Source organism: Zootoca vivipara, chromosome 1, assembly GCF_965207765.1.
Source record: "Zootoca vivipara chromosome 1, rZooViv2.hap1.1, whole genome shotgun sequence".
In the NCBI taxonomy this organism is placed as follows: Eukaryota; Metazoa; Chordata; class Lepidosauria; order Squamata; family Lacertidae; genus Zootoca; species Zootoca vivipara.
Genome location: NC_142582.1, coordinates 124,314,201 through 124,340,365, shown reverse-complemented (window position 1 = coordinate 124,340,365; position 26,165 = coordinate 124,314,201). Strand labels below are relative to the sequence as shown.

Here is a 26,165-nt window from a genome sequence, read left to right as displayed (position 1 = left end):
CAGCTCCTGCCAGCCTAGCAGTTTGAAAGCATACCAGGGTGAGTAGATAAATAGGCATCACTGCATCAGGAAGGTAAACAGCGATTCCATGCGCTCTGGCACCCGTCACTGTGTTCTGTACGCCAGAAGCAGTTTAGTCATGCTTGGCCACATGATCCGGAAAAGCTGTCTGCGGACAAACGCCAGCTCCCTGGGCCTGAAGCGAGATGAGCGCCGCACCCCTTAGTTGATTTCGACTGGACTTGAGCATCCAGGGGTCCTTTGCCTTTACCATTACTAGCTTAGAAGGAATCTGCCCACCCATGGAAAGGAGTAAGAATTGAACAAGGGAACAAAAGTCAAGCATCAGTGATAGGATGCAGACACATAGAGCAAGACGAAGCAGGGAGAGCTGCGCTGCGTCTCTTAGCTGACCAACCCCCAAACGGCGCTTTCCAAAGCTTCCTAGAGCAAGGAACAGAGAGCAGCACTGCGCCCCAAAGTCAACCCGTAAACGCGCCTTGGAATAGATTGCTGCGCAAGGAACCAGGAGTGCTCACAGAAACCGGCAGAGAGGCTGTGAACACCACCCACTCTACCAAGCCCGGAAGGAACAGCAGCCAACACTGGGAGCAGAAGAGATCCAACAGAGGAGATCCACTAGCAAGGAAAAACCGGAGCTGGTGAGAGCGGAAGGAGGAGATTTCCCAGCTGCGTCCCGTTTAAATTGAGTGGGCCACACCTCCAGACCAACCGGGTTGGTCAGCTTGGGAGTGACACAGCCAGAGCCCCCCAATCGCACCGGGCTGGCCACACCCCTGTGCACGTGAAGGGGTCGTGAGTGCCCGCAACCCCACTTCCTCCTTAAGGCGGAAGTGGCTTTGCTCAGGGTAAAGGACTGCAGGCTATTCCAGAAGTATTACCCTGCTGGGAACGGCTTGGAGCAATTGGCTGTCTCAGAGGGTGGAGCATTGCAAGATGACAATGCCGTCATATCGCAAACCCTTGATGTGCAGCATAGTTTCTGGAGCAAAGTTCCCAGACGAGCAGTCAGTCAGGGTCAAATCTGCTGGTTCAAGCTTTGGGATCCCTGACTCAGTGACTCGGGCAATTGCAGTGCTCCTCTGAGCTCTCTGGTATGAGCACTGATCTCCTAAGTTTGCAGGATTCATTGGGACGGGGAGGGCGGGGGGAAGCTGCCCCGGCCAAAGGGATGAGCTTGGAAATATTCTCTTGACTTGAATGGACAAGCCTTTGCAAGTGAGGGAGCAGTATATGCAGCTCAGAGGCACCCTCACTTCCCAAGGAGTTTTCTCTTCCCATTGGCTCTTTCTGTAGTCTCTCAGCATCCCAATGGACCCGAAACAAAGTTTTGTTGACTGTATTCTCCAGGGAGGGAGTAAGAACAAAAACAAATTGTATGCATTTCTGGCATGTTTGCACACGAGACCTATTGTTCGGGGCCTTTTGATGTCAATTTCAGATTAAATTCTTGTGTATGCTTCATACATTCCAAGGAGAGTCTACTCTTTTCCTGCCCTTGTGTTCTGCTTAGGCATTCCCATAACACAACACAGTGGCCGGATCTAATCTTTCATCCATTATGGTGCCAAATATGTTGTCACTACAATACGGGGTGAAATATAAAGTCATTTCGTTTGTTTAAATAAACCTTTTAATAATGTTTGTGTGTGCACTTTCCAATGGTGAAAGCCCCCTCCTCATTATCCAAAGAAATCCAGGACAACTGGAATCCACGTAGCACCAAAATGGTTACTGTGTGGTCAAGTAAGGGTTCGACATCCATTAAAATGCAGACATGCCTCTGCTCCCCAAAACTTGGCTGTACAGTATTCCTAATTGAGGGCTGCTCCCTTGGCAGGTCTTCCATATCAAAATGACACACACACACACACACACACTTTCTCTACCTAGCCCCCCCCCCTGCTAGTCTTCACTATGCTCCCAAAGCCTCCCTCATTGGGGAGAGCAGATGCTGAGGTCTTGGTGCCAAACAAGAGATTAATAATAATAAATTGTTATTGTTATTTATTATTATTATTATTATTATTATTATTATTATTATTATTAATTTACTTAACCCCACCCATCTGGCTGGGCCTCCCGGGCCACTCTGGGTGGCTCCCAACAGAATATTTCAAACATTAAAAACTTCCCTAAACAGGGCTGCCTACAGATGTCTTCTAAAAGTCAGATAGTTGTTTATTTCCTTGACATCTGATGGGAGGACTTTCCACAGGGGGGGGGGCGCCTCTGCCTGTTTCCCTGTAACCTCACTTCCCACAAAGAGAGAACCACCAGAAGGCCCTCGGAGCTGGATCTGAGTGTCCGAGCTGAACGATGGGGGTGGAGACCTTCCTTCAGGCATACTGGTTCGAAGTGTTCAACCACAAGGCCAAGGCCAAAAAAAAAGTCAATGGAAGCTGGTTTGAGAAGGCCCATTACTTATTTCAGCTTTTGCCCCCCCCCCCAATTTATCTTCTCATTTGTCTGATATTTTGGGCAGCCTAACGAAGTTTCACTGCAGCTGTTATGGCATGTTGCCCTAAACCATGGTTTAGTGTGATACACTTGAGCTGGAATGAGCCCAAGCAAGTGTCAGACTTGTGCAGTCCCCACGCCTTCCTCTCACATAGCCAGGAGAAGGATTGGGCAGCATTTACATTCCGTTTCCCTTAAACTCAACTTGTCATAGTGTGCGAACCGGGGGTAATGGTTTACACTTAGCTGTTTGAACAAGCCAGTTTCCATAAACCATGGTTTGCAGTTGCCCTGGAGTCAGTGGCGAAGCTGCATGCTCCGGCACCGGGGGCAGAGAGCAGGCGGGGGTGTGGCTGGCGTGTGTCCCGGGGGCGTGGCGTGCGGAGGGGGGGGTGCGGCGTGTGTCGGGCCCCGGTCCTCCGCCAATGCCTGGAGTTAGTGATAAGCCTCAAGTTCACAAGGGCTTGCCACTTTGAAGGGAAACTGAAAGTAAATTCTCTGAACCGCCTTAAATATCTGACAGTAAACAAACATTTCCAATTTAGAACAAGAAAATCCCTTTCATCCGTGTTCAAGGAAGCTAAACTATTAATTGAACTAACAAGTAATTTGGCTTTTTGCAGATACTTTGTTAAGTTTCACAAATCTTCCGTGTTTCAACGTTCCCTGTTGTCTCAAGATGGCACAGAAAGGAGACAGTTGTAATGAAAACACTATTCCATTCAAGTTTAATTTGATCTTGTTCCTTAACTTTGACAGCTTGGTTCTGATCGTTCCATCTGTTCTATGTATGTCTTTAAGTGACTGAATCGGGGAGGGGGGGGGATAATAACCCATTCTTCAGTGAGTTGACACATGCTACTTCGTTTTCAAGTCATCTTTATTCTCTCTTTCTGTCTCTTTGTTGGAATATAAATTCTAATTTTCTGAGCCTTTTGGAAATTTATTACTAGTGTAGTATCCAATCATTATGGCCGTGATAAAAAGCAGGAACACATATTAAAAACCCTTGAGAGGCACATAACTCCTCTGTGAGATCAGAAATGTAAAATTTCTGAAAACTGTGCAGCCATTTATGGGGGAGAGTATTACCCCCCCCAATCTTTGAGAGAAGTTGAAATATTGGCAAGACTTTCTTTCTTATGATGCATAAACTTCCTTTATTACTTTGTTTGCTTCCCATAATCCCAAGACTTAAAAAACCTGAAGATCTTCCGCATTCTACAATATTTGGAAATCCTTTTTCCAGCATCACCTTAAGAGTGTTGCTTGCTTAGCCATCCAATCGGCGGCAGCAGCAATGTTGCAAAATTTCATTTAAAAAGCCTTCGTTCCTCGTTCCAAAAGAGAAAACATGTCATCGGATGGATTTTAACCCTCCCCTCAGAATTTCCCATTTTGCCATTTCTGGCCCATCTAAGTGTGAAAAATATTTTTCCTAGCTTTTTCTCATTGGCCTCTCACTGGCCGCTGGGGGCAAAATGAGACAGGATGTGCCTCTTGCCATGACAATACATATGACCTCCTCTCCAAATGTCCTGCATCACTGAGAGATACAATGCAGGCTACCTGTTGTGTAGGAAGGTGACATGTTTGTACAGCAGTTGCCTCTACCCCTGTTTGCACTCTACAGAATTCAACTAGAACCATAAGCAAGCAAATTGTATTGCTTGTGTTGACACCCATATTCATTCTCGACAGCCTGGGGGACCTTTGGGAGACTGAATGGACTGCAGTTATCAGAGACCTTGATTCATCCATGACCAGGTCTTTAGGCTCATAGAAAGCAATACCCCATGTCATAAAAGGTAAAGGTAAAGGGACCCCTGACCATTAGGTTCAGTCGTGACCGACTCTGGGGTTGCACGCTCATCTCGCATTATTGGCCGAGGGAGCCGGCGTATAGCTTCCAGGTCATGTGGCCAGCATGACAAAGCCGCTTCTGGCGAACCAGAGCAGCACACGGAAACGCCGTTTACCTTCCCACTGTAGCGGTTCCCATTTATCTACTTGCATTTTGATGTGCTTTCGAACTGCTAGGTTGGCAGGAGCTGGGACCGAGCAACGGGAGCTCAACCTGTCACAGGGATTTGAACCGCTGACCTTCTGATCGGCAAGCCCTAGGCTCAGTGGTTTAACCCACAGCGCCACCTGGGTCCCCATGTCATAGTGGGGGGTTTTTTATAAGGAAAAAACACTGGGGGTTACCAAAAAATAGCCTTTGGGAAACAGATAGAAGAGGCAGAAAGGGGGTGGGGGAGGAAGCAGGGGAAACATTATCATTGAAGTGCAGTGCTATGGAGGGTGCTTTTTATTTTATATTTATTAGGGGGTGGTTAATTTTAATAATATCAAACATACCAGATTTCACATTGTGTAAATCTCACGGATGAAGAATTAAAGACAAGCTTTTCTCAGCCCTATGGCATTGCGTAACTCCTTGATAATCACCTCTCTCTTTTATGTTCTCCATAACCCTTCAGTCGCCTTGAACAGATTCCTGGGTCTTTGAAACAGGGCAAAGGTATCAGTCAAAATTAATATTCGGTAGTCAACAAGTTATCATGGAACTCTTTAATATATACATCAATTAACAAATATGCTTGACAGTTAGTTGGCATTAAATCCAGCTAGAAAAACCAGGATGAAATCTCTTCCATATAAAAAGCATGGGGAAAATTTGTAAGAAGCTTTATACCTCCAAATTTCCAAAGGGAAATGAGGAAGAACAGGTTGTGAGGGTGGAATTTCCTCAGCCCTTCATTTTGTCCCATCTGTGCTTTGGGAGGAAAGTCGCTCTGGGCTCAGTGGATCTTACTTTTATGTAGAGCTTTATGACTGGACTGGGTTTTGCCTAGAGATCATGTCACCCTCAGATACACAATTATTTGTCTGCCTTCCAGAAACTGCCATAACTTACACTGAACCCTTATTATAGGTAGAGGGTGTGTGTGTGTGTGTGTGTGTGTGTGTGTGTGTGTGTGTGTGTGTGTTTTGCTCACAGCATAATTTGTGTTAAGTGTCGTAGGCTCCAATTCTTAGCCATTTTGCATGTGCAATGCTTTTAGGCCTTTTAGACTACTGGTGGAGAGCTTCTTGAGATTGACAAGATAATTCCAAGGCACTTAGAACTGGTTAAGGGATGTTATTTAGAGTCAGCTGGGGGAATGAATTTAGAAAGATGGAGAAAAGGAGAATATTAAAAGCTTTCTATAGCCTCAAATAGTGTATACCTCTTTGAGTTTTCTTACAATCAAGCATTGTGTACATTTAATGAAATAAGTAAGTACATTTTGATCGTTGCTTATTATTAACATGTGATATGGAACAATTTGATTAATAAGATGAAGCTTCTTGATTATTTAATTCTTCAGTGATTATTTGCAAACCTTTTTTACTGCAACTGTCTCTGATGTTTTATTGTCTCCGATGTAAAATAACTGCCAGAACCTCTTGCCCATCTTGATACAAGTTTCCGTTCACTTCTGTGCGTCAGAGTGATGGCAAAGAAATAATCAAAGATGGTCCCAAATGACTAACTGACATGCCGAAAATGTTGGCAGTCTGGCATATGATGGAAGTTTCAAACAACCAAGCCTCTGTTTCATACCCTATAAGATGTACGGGTTGTATAGAGTAGGGGTCTTTATGCAGCCAAGAAACGATATCACTAGGCACAAGGGAATTGCACGGTCTGCAGAAAAAGCATAAAAATAAAAATAGGAAAAAGAACCAGGGGCAGCTGCTTAGAAAAGCCATCCCACGAGGATGGAGCATGCTCAGTGAGCATGGAATGCTGGGAGCAGGAAACAGAAAGGCGGAGTCCTGGAAGTGGGTGTGGCTGACCGGAACCCTGAACAGGAGCATGCCACACCATGACATTTTCTTGCAGTCCCACTTAGGGTCATTATAACTATCATTTCAATCTGTCCCCAGTACTATTGCATGCCATGTGTCCAGATGACTCTACAGCTTTCTACCTGAGTTGGTGTGCGGAAACATAGAGTCGTGCCAGAGACTTATCTCCGAAATTAGATTATGAATTTAACAACTGTGTCCTTAGCTCGTGTTCTTGTGGCCTTCTCGTGTTCTTGTGTGCCTTCCGAGCCCGAGCCCCTAAACCCATTAAAGCCTAGGGATGCCTCCTTTCTTGCAAGTGCATTGATCTGCTTTTCCTCCTCCCTTGTGCTTTTCTCTCCTTCCCCAGCGTGGCCATCCTGATCTTTAATACTTCTCGGCGGTGCTTTGTTGTGGTGAAGCAGTTCCGTCCAGGTAATCCCCTTTCTTTGCTTTTAGTTCTTGCTCTCCAACGAAGCACAGCTTTTCAGAGGCTTTAGCAATAAAAGGCAGGTGGGCCTTTGAAAACCTGTGGTGTCATACTTTGTGATGGAGATGGGGGAAGATGCACTAGCTTCTCTGGTGAATTGTAGAATCATAGAATTGTAGCGTTGGAAGGGGATCCCAAGGGCCATCTATTCCAACCCCCTGCAATGCAGGAATCTTTTTTTTTATTATTTTTTTTAATTTATTATTTATACCCCGCCCATCTGGCCGGGTTCCCCCAGCCACTCTGGGCGGCTTCCAAGAAAACAGAAATTCTAAAATACAGAAATCCATCAAACATTAAAAGCTTCCCTAAACAGGGCTGCCTTGAGATGCCTTCTAAAGGTCTGGTAATTGTTGTTCTCTTTGACCTCTAGTGGGAGGGCATTCCACAGGGTGGGTGCCACTTTTGCTCAACGTGCGGCTCGAACCCATGACCCCACGATTAAGAGTCCCATGTTGTACCAACTGAGCTATCTCAGGGCAATAGGGTGCAGTACACTTACTTACAAACATGCTTTAGACTCCCTAGTCCCAACCATTTAGGCTTCGGAATGTGTGACCCACTAACGAAAGCAGCTGCCTTTTGCAGAGTGCTTGAGAGCTCAGTTGGTTAGAGCCTGGTGCTGATAATGCCAAGGTTGCAGGTTCAATCCCTGTATGGGACAGAGGCATATTCCTGCATTGCAGGGGGTTGGACTAGATGATCCTCAGTGCCCCTTCCAATTCTAGGAGTTTCCTTTTGCTTTGTTTTTATTCACCTGGGACACCTCTCCCTCCTCCTCAGCCCCCCCTTTTGCACCAACTCTTTTAAAAGGACCCCCACTCTTTGGACCAACTCCAATCCTTTCATGGCAGCCTATCTGTAGGTGTGACCTACCCCTTATCCCCACGGCATGGCAGATTTCATCTGCTTAATTTATATATTGCCAGGCTGCCATTAAAGGCTAAGAAGCAAGGCCGAAAAAAAAGGTGGCCTTCCTGAAACAAAGGCTGCTCGTCGCAGCAGCCTGCCTTTTGGCAGGCTGCACAGCAACATGGGCCGGATCAACCGTGCAGAATCCAGCGCTTTGTGTTTCCTTTGATGGTATTACATGGCTCTTAGCATTTCCTTTAGGAGAGTATTACTGCAACAGCTGTTTCTAGATTAATGCAAAAGGTCTATTGCAAATTCCACTCTGCAATCTGCACCGGGGGGGGGGGTGCTAGTATGTGCTCAAAAAGGGCTTTCTCAAACAAACACGCGTGCTTTTCATAACTCTGCCGAAACAGCAGCTGAGTTGACAGGCTGAAACGCTCGTCATTATGCACATGGTACATCATGTACAGCCCAACATCCCAGCGAGTATCAGTGAATCCTGTGAAATGTAGGCTGGCAAACGGATGTTGCCTTGAGACAGAAGTTGCTCCCAAAAGTAGAAGTAATGCTGGAGGGGGGCGGGGAGAGAGATCTTGCATGTATCTAACTTTGTAAAATGTGCAGGGTCTCCCCTGTTCTGCTAATTAGCACTAATTGGATGTCCGCACACAAACTTATTTTCAAACAACGCAGCGCAGTAAATGCACCAGGGACTCCGAAGTGCAACTGTAATAACATTGCATCTTATAATAAATACATAGATGCCGGAGGTGTTTGATCGGTGTGATGGCTTGACTATCACTTGTTAAGGAAAGGTGGTGAGTGCCAGAGTCTTACATTTTACCTTTCCCCTCCCCCCCCCAGCTGTCTACATGTGTGAGATGGAGCGGCTCTGCCCTCAAGTCTTTGAACGTGAAAACCAGGGGAGCTGGTGCCCTCTGCCAGGTCACTTGCCTGCTTCAACAGGAGTGACCTATGAGCTCTGCGCTGGGATTGTAGACAAGCCAGAGCTCTCTTTGGAAGAGACAGCTTGCATGGAAGTCTTGGAAGAGTGCGGGTATGAGATTCCTGCAGCCAGCCTGAAGAGAATTACTTCGTGCAGGTAAGTCGATCTGGGCTTGGTGGTTTTCGGAGAGCAGCTGGCAGGGTAGGCCTTGATGAAATCAGACAAGCCGAACATACTGTTAGTGTGGGGATGTTAAGGATAGTAGGAAAGGATATTCGTCAGGGATGCTGGTGGCTACCCTCGAGTAACGACGCTCCACACCGTCGTGTCTTTAAGACTTTTATTGGTGCATACTTATTTACAGTGCGAGAGATAAGAGAAACATGACTGCTCAGTCTTCATCAGAATCTCGCAATGGCGCTTTCCGGCTACGCGCCCAGCAAAGTAGTTTGGGGACCCCAAAGCGCCACCCCTTGCTCCTACGGGAGCTGGCACGCCTCAAATCAGGCGTTGGGGGGAAAGGGCGCCTGTCCGATGCTCCTCCGCTGGCCATTTCCTGTATAGGAGCTCTTGGCTGCAGTCGCAGCTCTTGGATGCTGCCGGAGCCCTGTACCGACCTGCTCACTTCCTCCTGCCCTTCACTGGACCCGCTGCTGGAGCTCTGACTGGTTGAGGAGCTGGGCTTTATGATGGGGGGATGTTCTCTGTAACTCCGCCTCCTTACAGATATATTGAATAAGTATTATGCTTCCTTCACTCACGCTAGTAAGTGATGTAGCAGAGCAGATTCCCCTTAATATAGCTGGAAGCTAGTTTGCAGATTTGTTTGAATCTCTCAGTTAAGATTATTTCCTGGTGTCCCCTTTAATAAAGACACAAGAGTCTTTCTGAGTAAATTAACAAAAGGTTTACTCACATTTCAGTTCACGATTTGATCCCTGTAAGGCAGGCTTTACTTAGTAGTTACACAAAGAAACTGTGAGTTCATCTCATATGGAGACTGAACTCATGTGCTGCTGGCTGAGAGCCAGCAGACAGCAAAATTACATTAATAGAACAAAATGGCTGCAGGAGAGCAGCATGGCAGCAAAAGATCAACAAGCAAGTGAATACAGAACCAGAGACTGAGAAAATGGCTGTGTGACTTGGCTCTTTTATGGAGTCAGCCAGAGCCATGCCCATCTCCCAGGTCACATGCAGGGGGAGGATGCTCCAGACCAGTGGAAGAGGAAGTTACACTGACTGGATGTCCCCCTGCCTTTGTCTACTCTAGGGAAATAAGGAATGTAGCATTTGACTGTACCAATGGATTACATCCCACAGTTAGGTACTCTGACAACCCTTTGAGCCAGATCATGGGCTTGTGTTCTGTAATGCTCTCTACCAGCATCTCTGGTAGAGATCTTTCCCAGCCGCACTCCTGAGATCTTTCTCCCCCCCGCCCCGCCTTAATCTGGAGGTTTGAAAGATTATAGCCAAGGCCTGCCGGCTAACTCTGCTATGCCCCTTCTCCAGCCAGATAACAGCCATCAACAACCGCCATAAAACAAAATAGAAAGCTGGAGAAGGCAATAAAAGCTTTGTCCCTTCCTCAATAGTAGCCTGACAAGGGATGCCTTTACCTGCCTTCACCTGTTGCTTCACTTCCTTGGGGGTTGAAGAGGAGGTGGATTGCACAGGAGAGATAATATCTTTTCCTGCAATTAGTTTGTGGGGAAGTCTAACCATGCCCACCTAAGTTCCGGGCAAGTTATTTCCCCTTTTGTTTTTTTCTGCACAGTTACTCAGGGCTTAAATGTTATGTTTGACATGGGCCCACCACTGGAAATAATAGCTCCATCTTGTCCCACTCCCATAGAGCATGAGACTCTTAATCTCAGGGTTTCAGGTTCAAGCCCCACTCATGTGGGGCAAAAAGATTCCTGCATTGCAGGGGGTTGGACTAGATGACCCCCGTGGTCCCTTTCAACTCTATAGTTCTATGATGCTATGATCTCTCCACAGGATGTAAACATACATGACCGTGTCGTGCTGTTGTTGCATCGTGCATACAGTGGTGCCTTGCTAGACAAATTTAATTCGTTCCATGGGTCTTTTCTTATAACGAAAAATTCGTCTAGCAAATCCCATAGGAATGCCTTGATTTTTTTTTTGTTTTTTTTTTTGCCCATAGGAACGCATTAATTGAATTTCAATGCATTCCTATGGGAAACTGCGATTCGCTAGACGAATTATTTGTAAAACGAATTCGTCTAGCGAGGCAACCTCCACTGGAAAAAACCTTTCGTTAAGCAGAAATTTCGTTAAGCAGGGCATTCGTTAAGCGAGGCACCACTGTATCTCTGCCAGCAGCACCCAGTGATGTTGAGCGGGCTTGGAGAAATAAACAGCATGATAAGGATAGCTCATTTGGTAGAGCACGAGACTCTTAATCTCAGAGTCATGGGTTCGAACCCCACGTTGGGCAAAATATTCCTACATTGCAGGGGGCTGGACCAGATGACCCTCGTGGTCCCTTCCAACTCTATGATTCTCAGTAGGTGGGGAAATGATGTGGGGGAAACTACCTGATATGGGGCATTTTTTTGGCACAGACACAATCACACTGTTGGATATATAAGAACTATTCATGTCTCCTTAACATCTGGTCATTTCTTCTATAGTATTATTATTATTATTATTATTATTATTATTATTATTATTAGCCCAAGACCTCTCCAGTCTTACCTCCTGTCCGAGTGGATTGCAAGAATGCAGTGCTGTACCAACAAATCATGCAGAGACACACTAGGCAGCCTCCTTAGAGAAAGTACACTGAGCACTTAGGAGAGTTGCATTTTTAATTCATTTGTTCCACACAGCCCACTGGTGTGCCCCAGCAGATCATTTAGGAATTACTAGAGTGGATCATTTTCCAGCCCTTGGGGTGTTACATGCTGATTTAAATCAAAATTATAAGATGCAATTTGGGATACATTTTGTAATCCCAACTATTTTAGAAGGATTTTTTTTAAAAAAGCACATTGAAATTCCACCAGAACGAAGAGGGGAAACCAACTGTGTGTATGCAGAATGCGTCTAGTATTTGGAATTAAGGAAATGTCAAGAATTAAATAATCTAAAATGAAAATGTGCTCAGAGCCTTCTGCCTCCCCAGATTGCAGTTTTTTTTTGGGGGGGGAGCATCTGTTCTCCTACTTGGAAATGCATGTCGAAATGTATGGAGAGTTGGGACTTTAAAAGAAAGGAAAACTTTATTTGCTTTTCCTCCTGACAACTCTATTGAAGTGGACACTGACATGCTTTAAGGAAGAAGAAGAAGAGGGGCGGGGGAACGGGGAATTAAATTCAGATCCACAGCTGTCAATCCTGGCAAATGTCATTTCCTGCTGGATTAAGGAGCTTTTGCTAGGGGGAGGAGAAGAGGAACAGAGGAGCTGTCTCTTACAACTCCTTGGAGCCAGATTATGTGATTCGTTTCCCAGATGAAAAGGTGCTTTCTTTGGTGTGAAAGACAGCCTGCAATCCTAGGCCTGCTTACTTAGGAATAATCCTCACTGGACTCAAGGGGGCTTACTTCTGAGTAAACAGGCTGGGAATTGCCCCGCTGCATTTGTATGAGCATTCCGTCAATGCCATTTGGAGGGGGGCTTGCTCTTTTGAGGCAAAGAGAGAAGGAGGAGGAGGAGGGGAGGAGGAGGAGAAGAGTTTAGATTTGATATCCCGCTTTATCACTACCCTAAGGAGACGCGGGTGGTGCTGTGGGTTAAACCACAGAGCCGAGGGCTTGCCGATCGGAAAGTTGGCAGTTTGAATCCCCATGACGCGGTGAGCTCCCGTTGCTTGGTCCCAGCTCCTGCCAACCTAGCAGTTCAAAAGCACAAAGTGCAAGTAGATAAATAGATAGCGCTCCGGCGGGAAGATAAACGGTGTTTCCGTGTGCTGCCCTGGTTCGCCAGAAGTGGCTTAGTCAGGTTGGCTACATGACCCGGAAGCTGTACGCCAGCTCCCTCGGCCAGTAAAGCGAGATGAGCGCCGCAACCCCAGAGTCATCCATGACTGGACCTAATGGTCAGGGGTCCCTTTACCTTTAAGGAGTCTCAAAGCAGCTAACATTCTCCTTTCCCTTCCTCCCCCAAAACAAACACTCTGTGAGGTGAGTGGGGCTGAGAGACTTCAGAGAATTGTGACTAGCCCAAGGTCACCCAGCAGCTGCATGTGGAGGAGTGGAGACCCGAACCCATTTCCCCAGATTATGAGTCTACCGGTCTTAACCACTATACCACACTGGTCCCTACAAAGATTGGGGATGGACAGAAGAAGCAACAAACCCCTTTGAGACTACACCAGTCACAGCCCCCTCCCCTTTTATGTGGACATTTGAGTTTTGCCTCCCTCTCTGCCAACACGCTAGGACTTGAAGGGTCATTTAAAGGGCAGAGTCTATGTTATGTGCTGCGTAGGGATGGCTGAACCGGTCACAGAATCAAAATAACAGATTTTTTGAGTTGGAAGAGGCCACAGGGGTCGTCTAGTCCCACCCCTGCAATGCAGGAATCTTTTACCCAACGTGGGACTCGAACCCATGACCCAGAGATTAAGAGTCTCCTGCTCTAATGGCCGAGTTATCCCTCAGGGTCAGTTCCTCGTTTTTTAAATCTTTAAAGTTCTCTTTGCCACATTTCCACATCAGTTTTGTGTTGATGATAATAATAATAATAATTAATAATAAAGTTTTCATGGAAAGTCATCACCATTTTAGTGCAATTTTCCCCGATATAATGTATATCTGTACACCGTTTTCACTAATATGGGGAATGGGGAGCAGAAAACAGTTTACTATCCAGAAGTTTCTTATCTAGCACATTTCCCAGTACATTCAAAGTGTTGGCGCTGACCTTTAAAGCCCTAAACGGCCTCAGTCCAGTATACCTGAAGGAGCGTCTCCACCCCCATCATCCTGGCGGTTCCCTCCCTGTGAGAAGCGAAGTTACAGGGAACCAGGCAGAGGGCCTTCTCGGTAGTGGCACCCGGCCTGTGGAATGCCCTCAAGGGGATACACAGCTTTTAAAAGACATCTGAAGGCAGCCCTGTATTGGGAAGTTTTCGATGTTTGACATTTTATTATGTTTTTATATGTGCTGCAAACTGCCCAGAGTTGCTGGGGATCCCAGCCAGATGTGTGGGGTGGTGGTATTATTATTATTATTATTATTATTATTATTATCATCATCATCATCATCATTATTGACATATTTGCCAATGGGACCTTTTAATGTTTTCCCATAAAAAATACAGTATACTGGCCATACCTGGGAGAGTTAATATTATCTCTTGCTGTACTCTCCATGGTAATCTTCACATAAATACAATTTTAACCTTACTGCTCTGGTTAATGGCCACAGTACAATGACGTGCTTTGTAATTAGAGGGAATCACCTGCCAGTACACCTGTCTGCAGATAGTATAATATAATATAATTTTGTGTCAATTGCTTCTATTCTTTGTGTGTGTGTTTTTCCTGCACCTGCTACTTATAACCTCAGAACTGTGTAAAGGTCCAAATCAATTACCTTGGGAAATTACCTTAATCGCTCATCAGCTTACCCATTGTGTGTGTGCACGGAATTGGCATGCAGTACAAAGAGCGTCGTGATTTTGGATTTGCTTATAAAAGCAGTATAATACGTTCCGCAAATGCCACATAGTGCATTTGCTTGAATTTCCTTTTATTGATGAATCAATTTGATAATTTGGCCGGAGGGTTTGTATGTTTAAAAGCACAGGGTGATCAATAAGTGTCCATTTTTGAACATGGATTCAGAAACGCAAGAGTAGATTATTTCACTAGAATAATGATTATTTATTATTTATTTATTAAATCTGTATAATGGCCTTCATCTGAAGATCACAGGGCATTTTGCAACGTAAAAATGCAAAATAAGAACTCAAAATAAATGAAATAATGGTTGACAAATAAACCTATTGCAACATATATCTGGATGGATGGAGAGAGAGAGAGAAAGAGAGAATATCTAACTTGAAAGAGTGGCAGAACTGTGGTGGATGAATTAGCAGCAACGTTTTGAACTGGAAGCCCCAAGACCGCGTGCTATAAGAGCATAAATACAGTGGTACCTCTGGTTGCGAACGGGATCCGTTCCGGAGGCCTGTTCGCAACCTGAAAAGGCCGCATCCTGAAGCGCCGCGTCTGCGCAGGCGCATGACCATAATTCGGTGCTTCTGCGCATGCGCAAAGCCCGATTTAGTGTTTCTGCGCATGCGCGCGCACCGAACCCAGAAGTAACCCGTTCCGGGACTTCCGGGTTTGGCTCGTTCGCAACATGAAAAGACGTATCCCGCAGCGAACGTAACAAGAGGTATGACTATATCAGTTTAGATCAGTTCAAAAGCCCATCTAGTAGCCAGTCTCAGGGAAAGGCCCATGGCAGCACCTCTGCAAATGTTACTCAACCTCTGGCTGGCATGACTAATAATCTTTAGCAGACATTTCCTCTATGAATTTGTCCCACCCAAGCTGGTGGGCATCGCCGCATCCAGTTACAATAAATTCCACACCTTTAAATCCTGCATTCCTTTTGTCTGTCCCGAATCTTCTTCAAACTAGTTTTGTTGAAGGACCCTAAGTTTCCGGTATTAAGAGATAGGGAGAAGATTTTTCTCCTTTTCCTTCGACACCATGCATAAGTTTATAAAACTTTTATCATCTCCTTCTTGGGTCACCAAGAACCCAAAAATAATGTATGCATTTCCCCGGAGGGAATTCCCTCTAACCACCAGATCATTCTGACCACCCTTCTCTGAACCAGAAACGCAGGGCTGCTCTGAGAATGGCAACCGTCTGCCTTCACCCAGCCAGCCGATTTCTTCATACAACTTACACAGTGACCCAACAACGGTTACACTATGTGTGTCCCTCCAGCACCTCTCTACGTCCAGGGTTGATAGAGGCAGGGAAACTTTCAGCTTCATGACATTAGTGCACAGGGTTGGCTTAGTTCCAAGACCGTATTCCTTCATAGGAACCTGCCTGGGTTCTGAGATCTTCAGAGAACCTTCTCCCGGTCCCACCACCCTCGGAGGCACGTTTGGTAGAGGGCCTTCTTGGTGGCTGCGCCCACTGGTGGAGAAAGAGGGGGGCAGGGGGAGCTCACCGACCCTGGCACAACGATCCCAGTGGGGTGCCATTGTGGCTCTCCCCCCGCACTGGGCGCCACGCCCCCCAGGATGCGTGCCGCGCCCTTGCGGCTCTCCACCCCTGGTGCCAGAGCATGAAGCTCCACCACTGGCTGCTCCCAGACTTTGGAACTCCCTCCCTAGAGAAGTTAGATGGAGCTCCTTCCTTTCTGTCCTTCTGCTAGCAAGTGAAGACCTTTCTATTCCAACAAACCATGGCAGTCAATTCCTAGAGGCTGAGGTCCCTTCTGCCCCCCCCCCAATGAAATATTTGAGGGGAGCCCCCAACTGATGGGCATTGCCATTCAAATGGTGTGCATGCGCCACGTCAGTCGATCAGTTATATTGCATGGGGCTTACCTGCCCGCCCCCCAATATGTTTATATTGTTGTTGTCCATGTTTCTAATGGATCTTTTTATGCTATTTCAATTCTCTTAGTGTTTAATTACATTTTCATGCTTTTCTGTGTTTCAGCTTGTTCTAGTATAGCTGTAAGCTGGATGGTAATAATAATAATTAATGATGATGATGATGATGATGATGATATACTACAGATTACAGAAGTGCAGGGCTGCCATTCAGCAACACCCTGTGTTTCTCACGCTGTGTCGTTCTGCTCTCAGTTGCGGAGTGCCCTTTATTTTGACAGGTGTCCATGTAAGGTTTCCTTAAATATATACTGGTTTCTCCCCCACACCTCCCTCTCTCACCCCTAAAGATCTGGTGTTGGCGTGACAGGATCAAAGCAGACCTTGTTTTACGCAGAGGTAACAGACGAGATGAAAGCCGGTGAAGGTGGAGGCCAGCCAGAAGAAGGGGAGCTGATTGAGGTGGTGGAAATACCTCTGCAGGACGGCATGAATTTTGCATTTGACGAAGCTCTCCCTAAAACCATGGGTTTCATCTTCAGCTTCATGTGGTTCCAGACCAACATTGTCCCAAAGCTGCTAGAAAAAGAATAACCATTACTGAGATTTACCGGAGGGGTGAGGTTGGGATTTTTAATTTTATTTTATTTTAAAAAAACGAAACAGCACAGCAAACCATTTATAAGATTTTTTTTCCCCTTCCTGAATGTATATTTTTCAGGAAAGAGTCGCAAAAATAGGAATGGAAATTAGGAAACTGCTGCTTTCTTTCCCCCCCACCCCGGGCAAAGCAGGAGTTAAGCATTTGACATCATTTGCAGCTGCAGACATAAGTCCTCCCCCACCATTGGCAGTGAATCTTGACAGCCATGAGTTCATTATTGACTGGTTGAACGTAACACTGGACAGCATAGAAGCTGCTAAAGCTGGGATAGCAGAATCCTAATTTGCTAGGACGTGCATTTCCAGCAGCAGCTGTTTGGGGAGGGCAATTTGGAATGACAAAACGGTGAGGAAGGGAAGGATTAAGCCCTTGCCTCTCCCCCCCCCCGACCCGACCCCTGGCCTCTGTTTCATGCACTGCAAGAGGGTCTTTTATTCGTTTTTTAAAAGCTCCTTTGGATTACTCTACATATACATGCATGCAATGTGTAATTACGCCATGCAAACCCCGCTGGCGGGGAAAGCATATTAAAGGATAGAGCAATAACCACCACAGGCACCCCCTTGCACTCCTAAAGTTTGACTTTTAGAGTAAGAATTACTAGCCTTTCAGATGACGCGTGTAAGCACACACTTTTGCATAAGCCAATGATCTGGCTGTCCCTCCCAATTGGGAGGAGACCGGCACAGAGCTGTGACTCACACAGGGATACAACAAACAGCCCCCACAGAGAGAAGGAATTCTCCTATGTCTCTGCAAAGGGAGGTGATTGGCTGAGCCAGCCGCACTCCAGGGAGAGATGCAGTCAAGTGACCCACCCCCAGGGAAAGCTCATTGGAAGGAGGCTAGGGCGGAGCATGCTCTGTGGGCAGGTCCCCTGGCTTTGCTTTAAGGTACTGAATGGGTTTTGTTTTCTCACTGATGAGCCCTGGTCCAGTTTGGGAATTGCCGAGTCAAAGTTGGCTGCTGCGGAGGGGACGAGTCCGGGGACCAGATATGGCTGGTGGTCTCTGTTTCGGCCAAGCCACACATACCTGCCACACACCCAACTTCATATGTGACATCAGTTAAGGACGGGGCTTTGCTAGCACCATAGATTGGCAGCACACACAACCTCCTCGAGCTTGACTTCCTAACCAGCTGGTCATTGGTTGCTTTGGAAGCCCGGCACAAGGCTCTCCGCAACCCCGGGGTGAACACTTCTCAAGTGCCAAGCACAGAACTTGCAGGACATGCTCAGCCCTCTGCAAGTTGCTTCTCACACACACACCCAAAATCAGCTGGTTTTGGGGTGCCTTTGAACTATGACAGATGTCAGTCAGCTGGAGTCACAGTGACATCATTTGATATACAGGCCATAGCTGCCAAGTCTCCCGTTTTCCCCAGGAAATCCCCATTTTTCCAGCTGTTCCTAGCTGAAAAAATGGATTTTTTTTTGTTTATTCCCAGTCTATTCTGGCACGGCGGCCAATTTGGAATTGGGCGGAGCATGCTCAGAAGCGACTTTTGATGCTGCTCTGCCCAGTTCCAAAATGGCTGCAGTGCGACTTCTGGCGCAGCGGCCATTTTGGAACTGGGCAAAGCAGCATCAAAAGTCACTTCTGAGCATGCTCTGCCCAGTTCCAAAATGGCGACAGCGCTACTTCCGGTCTGCTATTTTCGGCCCGGTCCCTTATTTCTCTGACAGCAACTTGGCAGGTATGTGACAGGCATGTGTTCCCTCCCACCTATCAAAGTTGGCCCACAGGCATGGGAGAGATAAAATCTGGCCTTTGGACCAAGAAGGTCCCCCCAAGTCTGCTACAGAGGAGCCTCTCCTGGCACGTGTATTGTGTCCTCAAACTTGATTGTAAGTTGCACTGGCTTCTCTCTGGCTGCTCTGCCAGCTTAATTAGTAAAAAAACCAAATCAGTACACAGCATAAAATGGTGAAAAAGCAGAACACGGCTCAAAGCAACTTCCAGCATCAGCGACGATCTGCCCATCCAACCCAAAGCTGCAAACTCTGATTGGTAGTGATCCTCCGGTGTCTCGGGCAGGGGGGGCTTCTTCCCTATCATCTGCTGTGGTGATACTGTTGTGTACTGATTTGTTGTTTTATTGTATCTTTTTAAAACCTTAATTGGTAAGCCTATTTGAGAATTTGATTCACATTGAATATTTCTGTTACCTCGGACTTCTAAAGCAGGTGTGGGAACCTCTGGCTTCCAGATTTATCCCTGCCCTTTGGCCATGCTTGGAGGCCCAAAGATTAACCACCTCTGTTCTCATGGGATCTAGTTTTCTGATCCTGCTGCTCTTTTTAGAATTGGTCCGTATCACTGTCTAAATTTACTTCTAATCATCATTTTAATATTTGGTCATGGCGTTTTTAACGTTGCTGCTGCTGCTGCTGCTGCTACTGCTTTAAATTCTGTTGTAAATGGCCTCGGTAACTGCAGCTATTATTTTCATCAGCAAGACTGCGTAGAAAGGCTTGGAAGTCTGTGAGCCCTCGTGCAATCGCAGAAGCTGGAGATCGCTTTAAGAGGCTATTTATCGTGTTGTTTTGTATATCGGTTCGATGTTGTCTTAAATCATGTCTTTTTTTAAAAAAAAAAATCTTAATTTGTTAGCCACTTTGATAATCTGATTCAGAGGCAAGAGCTGTCTAATAAATAAAAGAAAAATAAAGAGCGATGAAAGCAAAAGTGTTCTGGAATGGTGCATGATTCTGACAAATTAAATTGCATTACCTGTTCTCATTTCCAAGCGAAGTTGCTGGAATCCTCATGCTGATACAGCCTTCAGTGATGCTGTGAAATGTGACATGTGACATGTCGATGGAGAGCAAATCAGCCATCCCCCCGAAGAGCAGGGAATCTAAAATAGGAAATCTCCCCACCGCCACCTTAAATGTGCCGTTCCTCACAGTGTTAGCATTAATTACCATGGCAATGCTATCTGTGTCAGTGGGGCGATTTAAAATGCATGTTCCAAGGCAGCTAATCTCGGGAGATGCGCACATTCTGCAGCAGTGCTACTGATTTAAAGCCAGCCGGCTGTGAACATATTTGGGGGCCGATAGCGCTGCTGGCAGGCAGCGGCTTCGCACAAGACTCCCATCGGAGCTCACCACCACATGCCGGATCATATTTGCACCTGCAAACCTACCAAGAAAGCACTTTCTCTGTGGCGGCAAAGCTCTGGGCAAACAAATCCTTATCCACAGCCCTCGCTGCTGCTGATACCCTTGTGTGCAAAGGCTTCTGCAGCGCAAAGAGCGTTTTGCAACCCAGGGCCACCGAGGGTGATATAGTCGGGCAAGCTGGCTTCAGTGGACAGAGCAACAAGCTGCTCAGAATGAGGAGTTAGGCTGGAGTTGACAGCTGCAGAAGACCAGATTGCTCCTGAGGTCACCTGGTCCCTGTTGGGATGAAAGCTGCAGTACCCCCTCTGGCCTAAGGTGGCGGTGGCGCTGCAGCGCCACACAGCTAAGGCTTTAGGGCAGGCATCCCCAAACTTCGGCCCTCCAGATGTTTTGGACTACAATTCCCATCATCCCTGACCACTGGTCCTCTTAGCTAGGGATCATGGGAGTTGTAGGCCAAAACAGGGCAGTTTGGGGATGCCTGCTTTAGGGAGTGAATTGCCCAGGAAGCAAAAGGGAACCTGGACAGAGGATGCAGCTCTCAATGTGAGCGGTCTTTTTTGGGGGCGGCAGTTATTTCATGATCAAGGGGAGCTTACCTCTAAAAAATAAATCCGGGTGTGCAGATCAGGCGCTATAATGCTGCCCAGGAATTTATTTAGCTCAGTTAATGTGGAGCACAGCTGTGTGTTAAATGGTTGCAGTTCAAAAAGAAGTGGGACCAGTGAATAGATTTGCTCCTTTTGCCTGAGGGGTGAATGGGAAGAATAGACAACTATTACTATTTCCCCTTCCTCTTCTCTGTCATTTTTGCCGCCAGTCCATCCTTTATAAAAATGTTGAACAACAACAGGTTCTGGTCAATCCCAGGATGGTGAAGAACCATGGGTGAGCATTATTTGGGTTCCACCAGTCAACCAGCTACAATTCCCCCAACAGTAGCACTGCGTAGCGCACATAAATTGTGTAATTTTGTTGCAGCAGACAGCAAGGTGAGTTACATAGTTTTGGGCAGGAGAAGGACTGCAGCAAAACGGAAACAATACTGCATGCGAGAAATATGGGGCAGAAAAGGATGCCTTCTTACACCCTTATTGATGGTTATTTCTGGTCCAAAGGAGACACCGGGGACAGAAGGCCAAGATTAAAACCAGCAAAAGCAATTCACACCAGCAACATTTCTAACAAGCAAATCAGGGTTGCTGATTTTGTTGGGGACAGGGAGCAAGAAATCAAGACTAGAAAATAAAGATAGAAGGTGTGATTGGTTATTGCTAAATTCCAGAGACCTGTGTTTTATTAACCAAAAGTGGTGGTTTGGAAAGAGCTCATTGTTTAAGAAAGCAGAGACAAATCACGTTGTGCAAAAGAGGCACTTAGACACCTTTGCACACCGTTGTCTCAAATTAGCATTCTTTTTGGAAAGTGTAATTAGATCTAATTAGATTTGCATCTGCTGGGTTTGGGCAGCAGACCATGATGATCAAGGATCTCCAAGTCACATCTGTAAATAATTTTCCACCTTGCCTATTCTTCCACCTGCCACACATACAGCTTCAAGCTCTGAAGGTTCTTTTAATGCAGTAAACCTGTTGGGCAAAATCCTTTGGGGAGCTGGGGCACCATTGAAATGAATGGGAGCTACACCAATGGGGATATAAATGAGTGGGTTGTGCCCATTAGCTATATTCATTACTTTTTTTAATTAGTTATTCAAAATCTCCACATTGCACTTTATTTTGCATATCTAATCTAATCTGCTGATCACACGCCTGCCAGCCGTCATTCTTTAATAAGGGCAAATGTTTTTCCCATTCTAATTAGCATCCTAATTGGGCTCATCTTGAACTATGTTTAATATTTATGGCCTTGCCCTTGAAAATATGCATAGGTTTTATACATAGTTCATGGATGTTGCTTCCAGGTTGACTATACAAATTTATCCATAATTCCTTTTCCCGCCTTAGGACAAATCAGAATCAGAACACAATATTGCAACTTGAACATATCAGTTGTGGAATTCTGATTTTCCTCCTATAGAGATTTTTGATATTGTAGGGGCTTCTTTCTTTCTTTTAATGAAAAAGCCACACTAGTCCCCCAGGAAATTGTGAAGGTTAGCATACCCCCTTCATACTACAACTCCCATCAGCCCTAGCTAGCAGGACCAGTGGTCAGGGATGATGGGAGTTGTAGTCCAACAACAGCTGGAGACGCAAGTCTGAGAAACGCCGGCATAACCCAACGCAGAACTTTCAGCCATGCAAACCCGATCAGCTTTACTGACACCCAGGATTCCCACAGCCTGCGCTGCAGACGTTTATGCAAGGGTCAAATGCGAAAGGTGAGGGGAGAGTGGGCCTCCTTTTGCTGTCGTGAAAATGATCGAAAGCACTAATGTGTGTGTGTACATTCACGTGTGTATGTGTTTCACTGAGTATATAAGTCAGGCACAGATGTTTTGCTCCGTCAAGCTTCAAGAACCCACGATGCAAAGGGTCGACTCCCGCACGACCGCGTATACACGCAGCACCAGGAAATAATTACATAAATCGATTTAAACTGCAGAGGGCCAAAACGGCCCCTTCTTCTTGTTTCCAAATCGTTCTCCAGCAATGAGGAAGGCTGAGAGCCACCTTTGCCACCATTCATGCCAGTCTGGTAAGTGCTGCTGGTTTCTTTAAGGGTTTTGCAAAGGTTTCCAGAGGTTTAGAGGGTGTTCAGATGGTGTTCCCCACCATACACGATTTCATAGAATCATAGAGTTGGAAGAGACCACAAGGGCCATCCAGTCCAACCCCCTGCCAAGCAGGAAACACCATCAAAGCATTCTTGACATATGCCTGTCAAGCCTCTGCTTAAAGACCTCCAAAGGAGGAGACTCCACCACACTCCTTGGTAGCAAATTCCACTGCTGAGCAGCTCTTACTGTCAGGAAGTTCTTCCTAATGAGAAGTCTGCCTGAAACCCTGGAGAGCTATAGCTGCCAGTCTGTGTAGACAATGCTGAGCTGAATGAATGAGAAGGACTGGCAAACGGCCTGTCGCTCAGTGGGACAGAACATACTTCTGCATATAAAAGGGCTCTCCCTGCTTGCAATTCCAAGAAATGTATTCAGAAGCAGGTTGCCTCCTCCAACAGTGGAGGCACAGTACAGCTATTGTGGCGAAGACCCACCGGCCATGTTAGAAATTAGCCAGGCTCCGGGCACATTTTGCAACTGGCACCGTGTAGAGAACTCTGGATGCCAGGCTGGTGACTGGGGAAAGCAAAATGTCACTTGGAGAAGGATCTGAAATATTCTCCTTGAACCTCGAATTTGTTTTATCCTGGATTGTCTGATGTTTGAAGGTGTTGCAACCCACTTTGAGATTTGTTCTTTAAAATATAAAGTGGTGCAGAAATGAATCACAACAATGACAACGAAACTCCGCTGTAAAAACAAAACGGCGCCTAGACATTCCATTGTGGCGAACACAACATAGGTTCAAGGTACCCTATGGCGATTGGCTTATATATCTGAGTTTCTAACACTGGCCACTGGTAGACAAATCCATGGGTGATAAGGCTAAACTTCTTTTAATTTCATGTATATGTGCAGTACCTGGGAGTGTAACCCCCACATAAGTGGGGAGCTTGGAAGCAAAAGAAGAGGTCTGTAGTAGTGCAGGGCTTGCGGACCAGTGAACCTGCCTGATGCTATTGGCCTCCGGCTTCCATCATCTCTGATTATTGGCCATGCTAATAATAATAATAATAATAAATTTCTTATTTATACCCTGCCCATCTGGCTGGGTTTCCCCAGCCGCTCTGGATGGCATACAACACCTTAAAAATGGTAAAGCATTAGACCTTAGAATTTTCCCTTAACAGGGCTGCCTTTAAGTGTCTTCTAAAAGTCAGGTAGTTGTTTATTTCCTTGATATCTGATGGGAGGGTGTTCCACAGGGCAGGTGCCACTACCAAGAAGGCCCTCTGCCTGGTTCCCTGCAACCTCATTTCTCGCAGTGAGGGAACCGCCAGAAGGCCCTCGGAGGTGGACCTCAAGGTCTGGGCTGAACAATGGGGTTGGAGACATCCGCAGGTATTCTCAGTGCTTTTTTTCTGGGGGGATGCAGGGGTACACATACCCCTAAACTTTTTGTGAATTTTTGTACTTTTGTCCATTTACAGTGGTGCCTCGCTAGACGAATTTAATTCGTTCCACGGGTCTTTCCTTATAACGAAAAATTCGTCTAGCGAATCCCATAGGAATGCATTGAATTTTTTTGAATTTCAATTAATGCCCATAGGAACGCATTAATTGAATTTCAATGCATTCCTATGGGAAACCGCGATTCGCTAGACGAATTTTTTGTAAAACGAATTCGTCTAGCGAGGCAACCTCCGCTAGAAAAAAACCTTTCGTTAAGCGGACATTTTGTTAAGCAGGGCATTCGTTAAGCGAGGCATCACTGTACTGTATTTAATGTTCCCGATTTGAACTATAAAATGGTGATTTTCTTGAGTCAAAATTAGAGTACCCCTAAACATTTTTTTAAGAAAAAAAGCACTGATTATACTGAATTCAGAGTAGTGCGAGTATCAGAGGTGAGCTGTGTTTAGGTTTGCATATCGGTCTGAGAAACGCGGATTTTGTAATTCCACACTGAAATGCAGACCAAACAAAGTTCTCCCATCTGTAGATTCAGGGCATCTCAAGATCACCACTGGGGCAGGCTCAGTGATATGGAGTCGGATGGCGACTTATAGATTGCCAAAGGGGGGGTGCACCCCTCTCCAAAAAGAAGATGATGCAGATTTTCATGCACTGACTTGTATGTAGCCTTGAAAATCTAGGCGCTATTACTAGAATTTAAATAGAGAGATAACATAACTCACCATAGCAGCAAACTTGCCTGCTCGCTCAGTCTGCAGCCTAGGTGGTGACGGTTAATAGTTCTTCCTGCTCTCCTTCCTTATGGCTTGGAACGGAGAGGCTTTCAAATAGGGGAAACCTTCACATAGAGTGGGGCTGTCTTCTGATAACCCTTAAAGGAGGAAAACGCCTTCTGTTAAGGAAGCCCCAGGCCACTCTGATACAGAATCGCCACTGTGGGCTATCATGCCTCCAAAAATACACCCGCGACACACCCAGCAATAAAATCTGTCGAAAACAGCACACCTGGTGCTGTCTGCAATCTTCTTCCAAACAGTTGGCAGGTGTGAATTGGCCGCTGCAAGGTCACGTCCTGCAAGCCGGTTCCCTTACTTACAATGAAGAATAAACCAGCCTTGCTAAGATACACAGACCACGGCTTTTCTTCTTTACTGTACTTTCCCCCTTTCGTTTTCTAAATTGCAGGAGAAGGATAGAACTACTCGCCTCTCCATTGGTTGTTTAAAAAAAATATTTATGCCCTGCCTTTCCGTGCCAAATGTCATCCAGGTTTTAAAAGGGCAAAAATCAATCGACAATAATAATAAATCCAAGTAAAGCAAACAGAATCAGAGGATCAGTTGCGCAACAGAAGAGGCTTGTAGCGGGGAGAACGTGATAGGGAGATTTTCTGTCTGGTTTCTTAAAAATAATAATCTGTAGCATCTAGAAGGGAGATCAGGAACGAAATTCTTCAGGATTCCCCATTTATCCTGATTAAAACCAACCCCCTCCCCACACTTGTTATTTGCCCCATGGTGGGGGGGGGATACCTTATAAACTTTGAACAACAGCAGAAATGCCAGCTGTGGTGAGGCTGTTGGTTTTAATTGGAAAACACAGAATCCCAGAATTGTAGAGTTGGAAGGGACACCAAGGGTCATGTAGTCCAACCTCCTGCAATGCAGAAATCTCAGCTAGATCATACATGACTGATGGCCCTCCAACCTCTGCTTGAAAACCTCCAAGCAAGGAGAGTCCGCCACCTCTGTTCCACTGTCAAGCAGCTCTTACAGTTGGAAAGTTCTTCCCGATGTTTAGTCAGAATTTCCTTTCTTGCAACTTCAAGCCATTGGTTCGAGTCCTACCCCTCTGAGCAGGAGAAAACAAGCTTGCTCCATCCGACTAAACGCCAGGAAGAGTCACTTAGCTATGGACACCTAATTGGTCCACAAGCCCTGGCCAGAGTTGACCGAGAGCTTCCTGGTCTTCTACGCTTGCTCTAGACTTCATGAGGACTAGCTTCCTTCTGCTTGCTCCCTACTTGCAATGTTGCTT

At 46.0% G+C, this 26,165-nt stretch overlaps 1 protein-coding gene and 1 long non-coding RNA gene across 3 annotated transcripts in view; one reads left to right on the top strand and one right to left on the bottom strand.

The window, feature by feature from the left end:
- NUDT14 (nudix hydrolase 14) overlaps window positions 1-19,529 on the top strand; it is a 52,470-nt gene extending 32,941 nt beyond the window's left edge. For both annotated transcript variants that reach the window (XM_035104706.3, XM_035104697.3), the window contains exons 3-5: window positions 6,689-6,753; window positions 8,528-8,765; window positions 16,526-19,529. In XM_035104706.3, coding sequence (XP_034960597.1) covers window positions 6,689-6,753; window positions 8,528-8,765; window positions 16,526-16,769 — 547 coding nt within the window. In that variant the 3' untranslated portion in view covers window positions 16,770-19,529. The remainder of the gene's footprint in view (window positions 1-6,688; window positions 6,754-8,527; window positions 8,766-16,525) is intronic.
- LOC118079935 (uncharacterized) lies at window positions 18,455-25,206 on the bottom strand. The gene is made up of 2 exons (XR_009557110.2): window positions 24,851-25,206; window positions 18,455-20,716 (listed from the first exon to the last, which is right to left on the bottom strand). It is a non-coding gene; the product is annotated as an uncharacterized LOC118079935 (long non-coding RNA).
- Window positions 25,207-26,165: the final 959 nt, after the last annotated feature.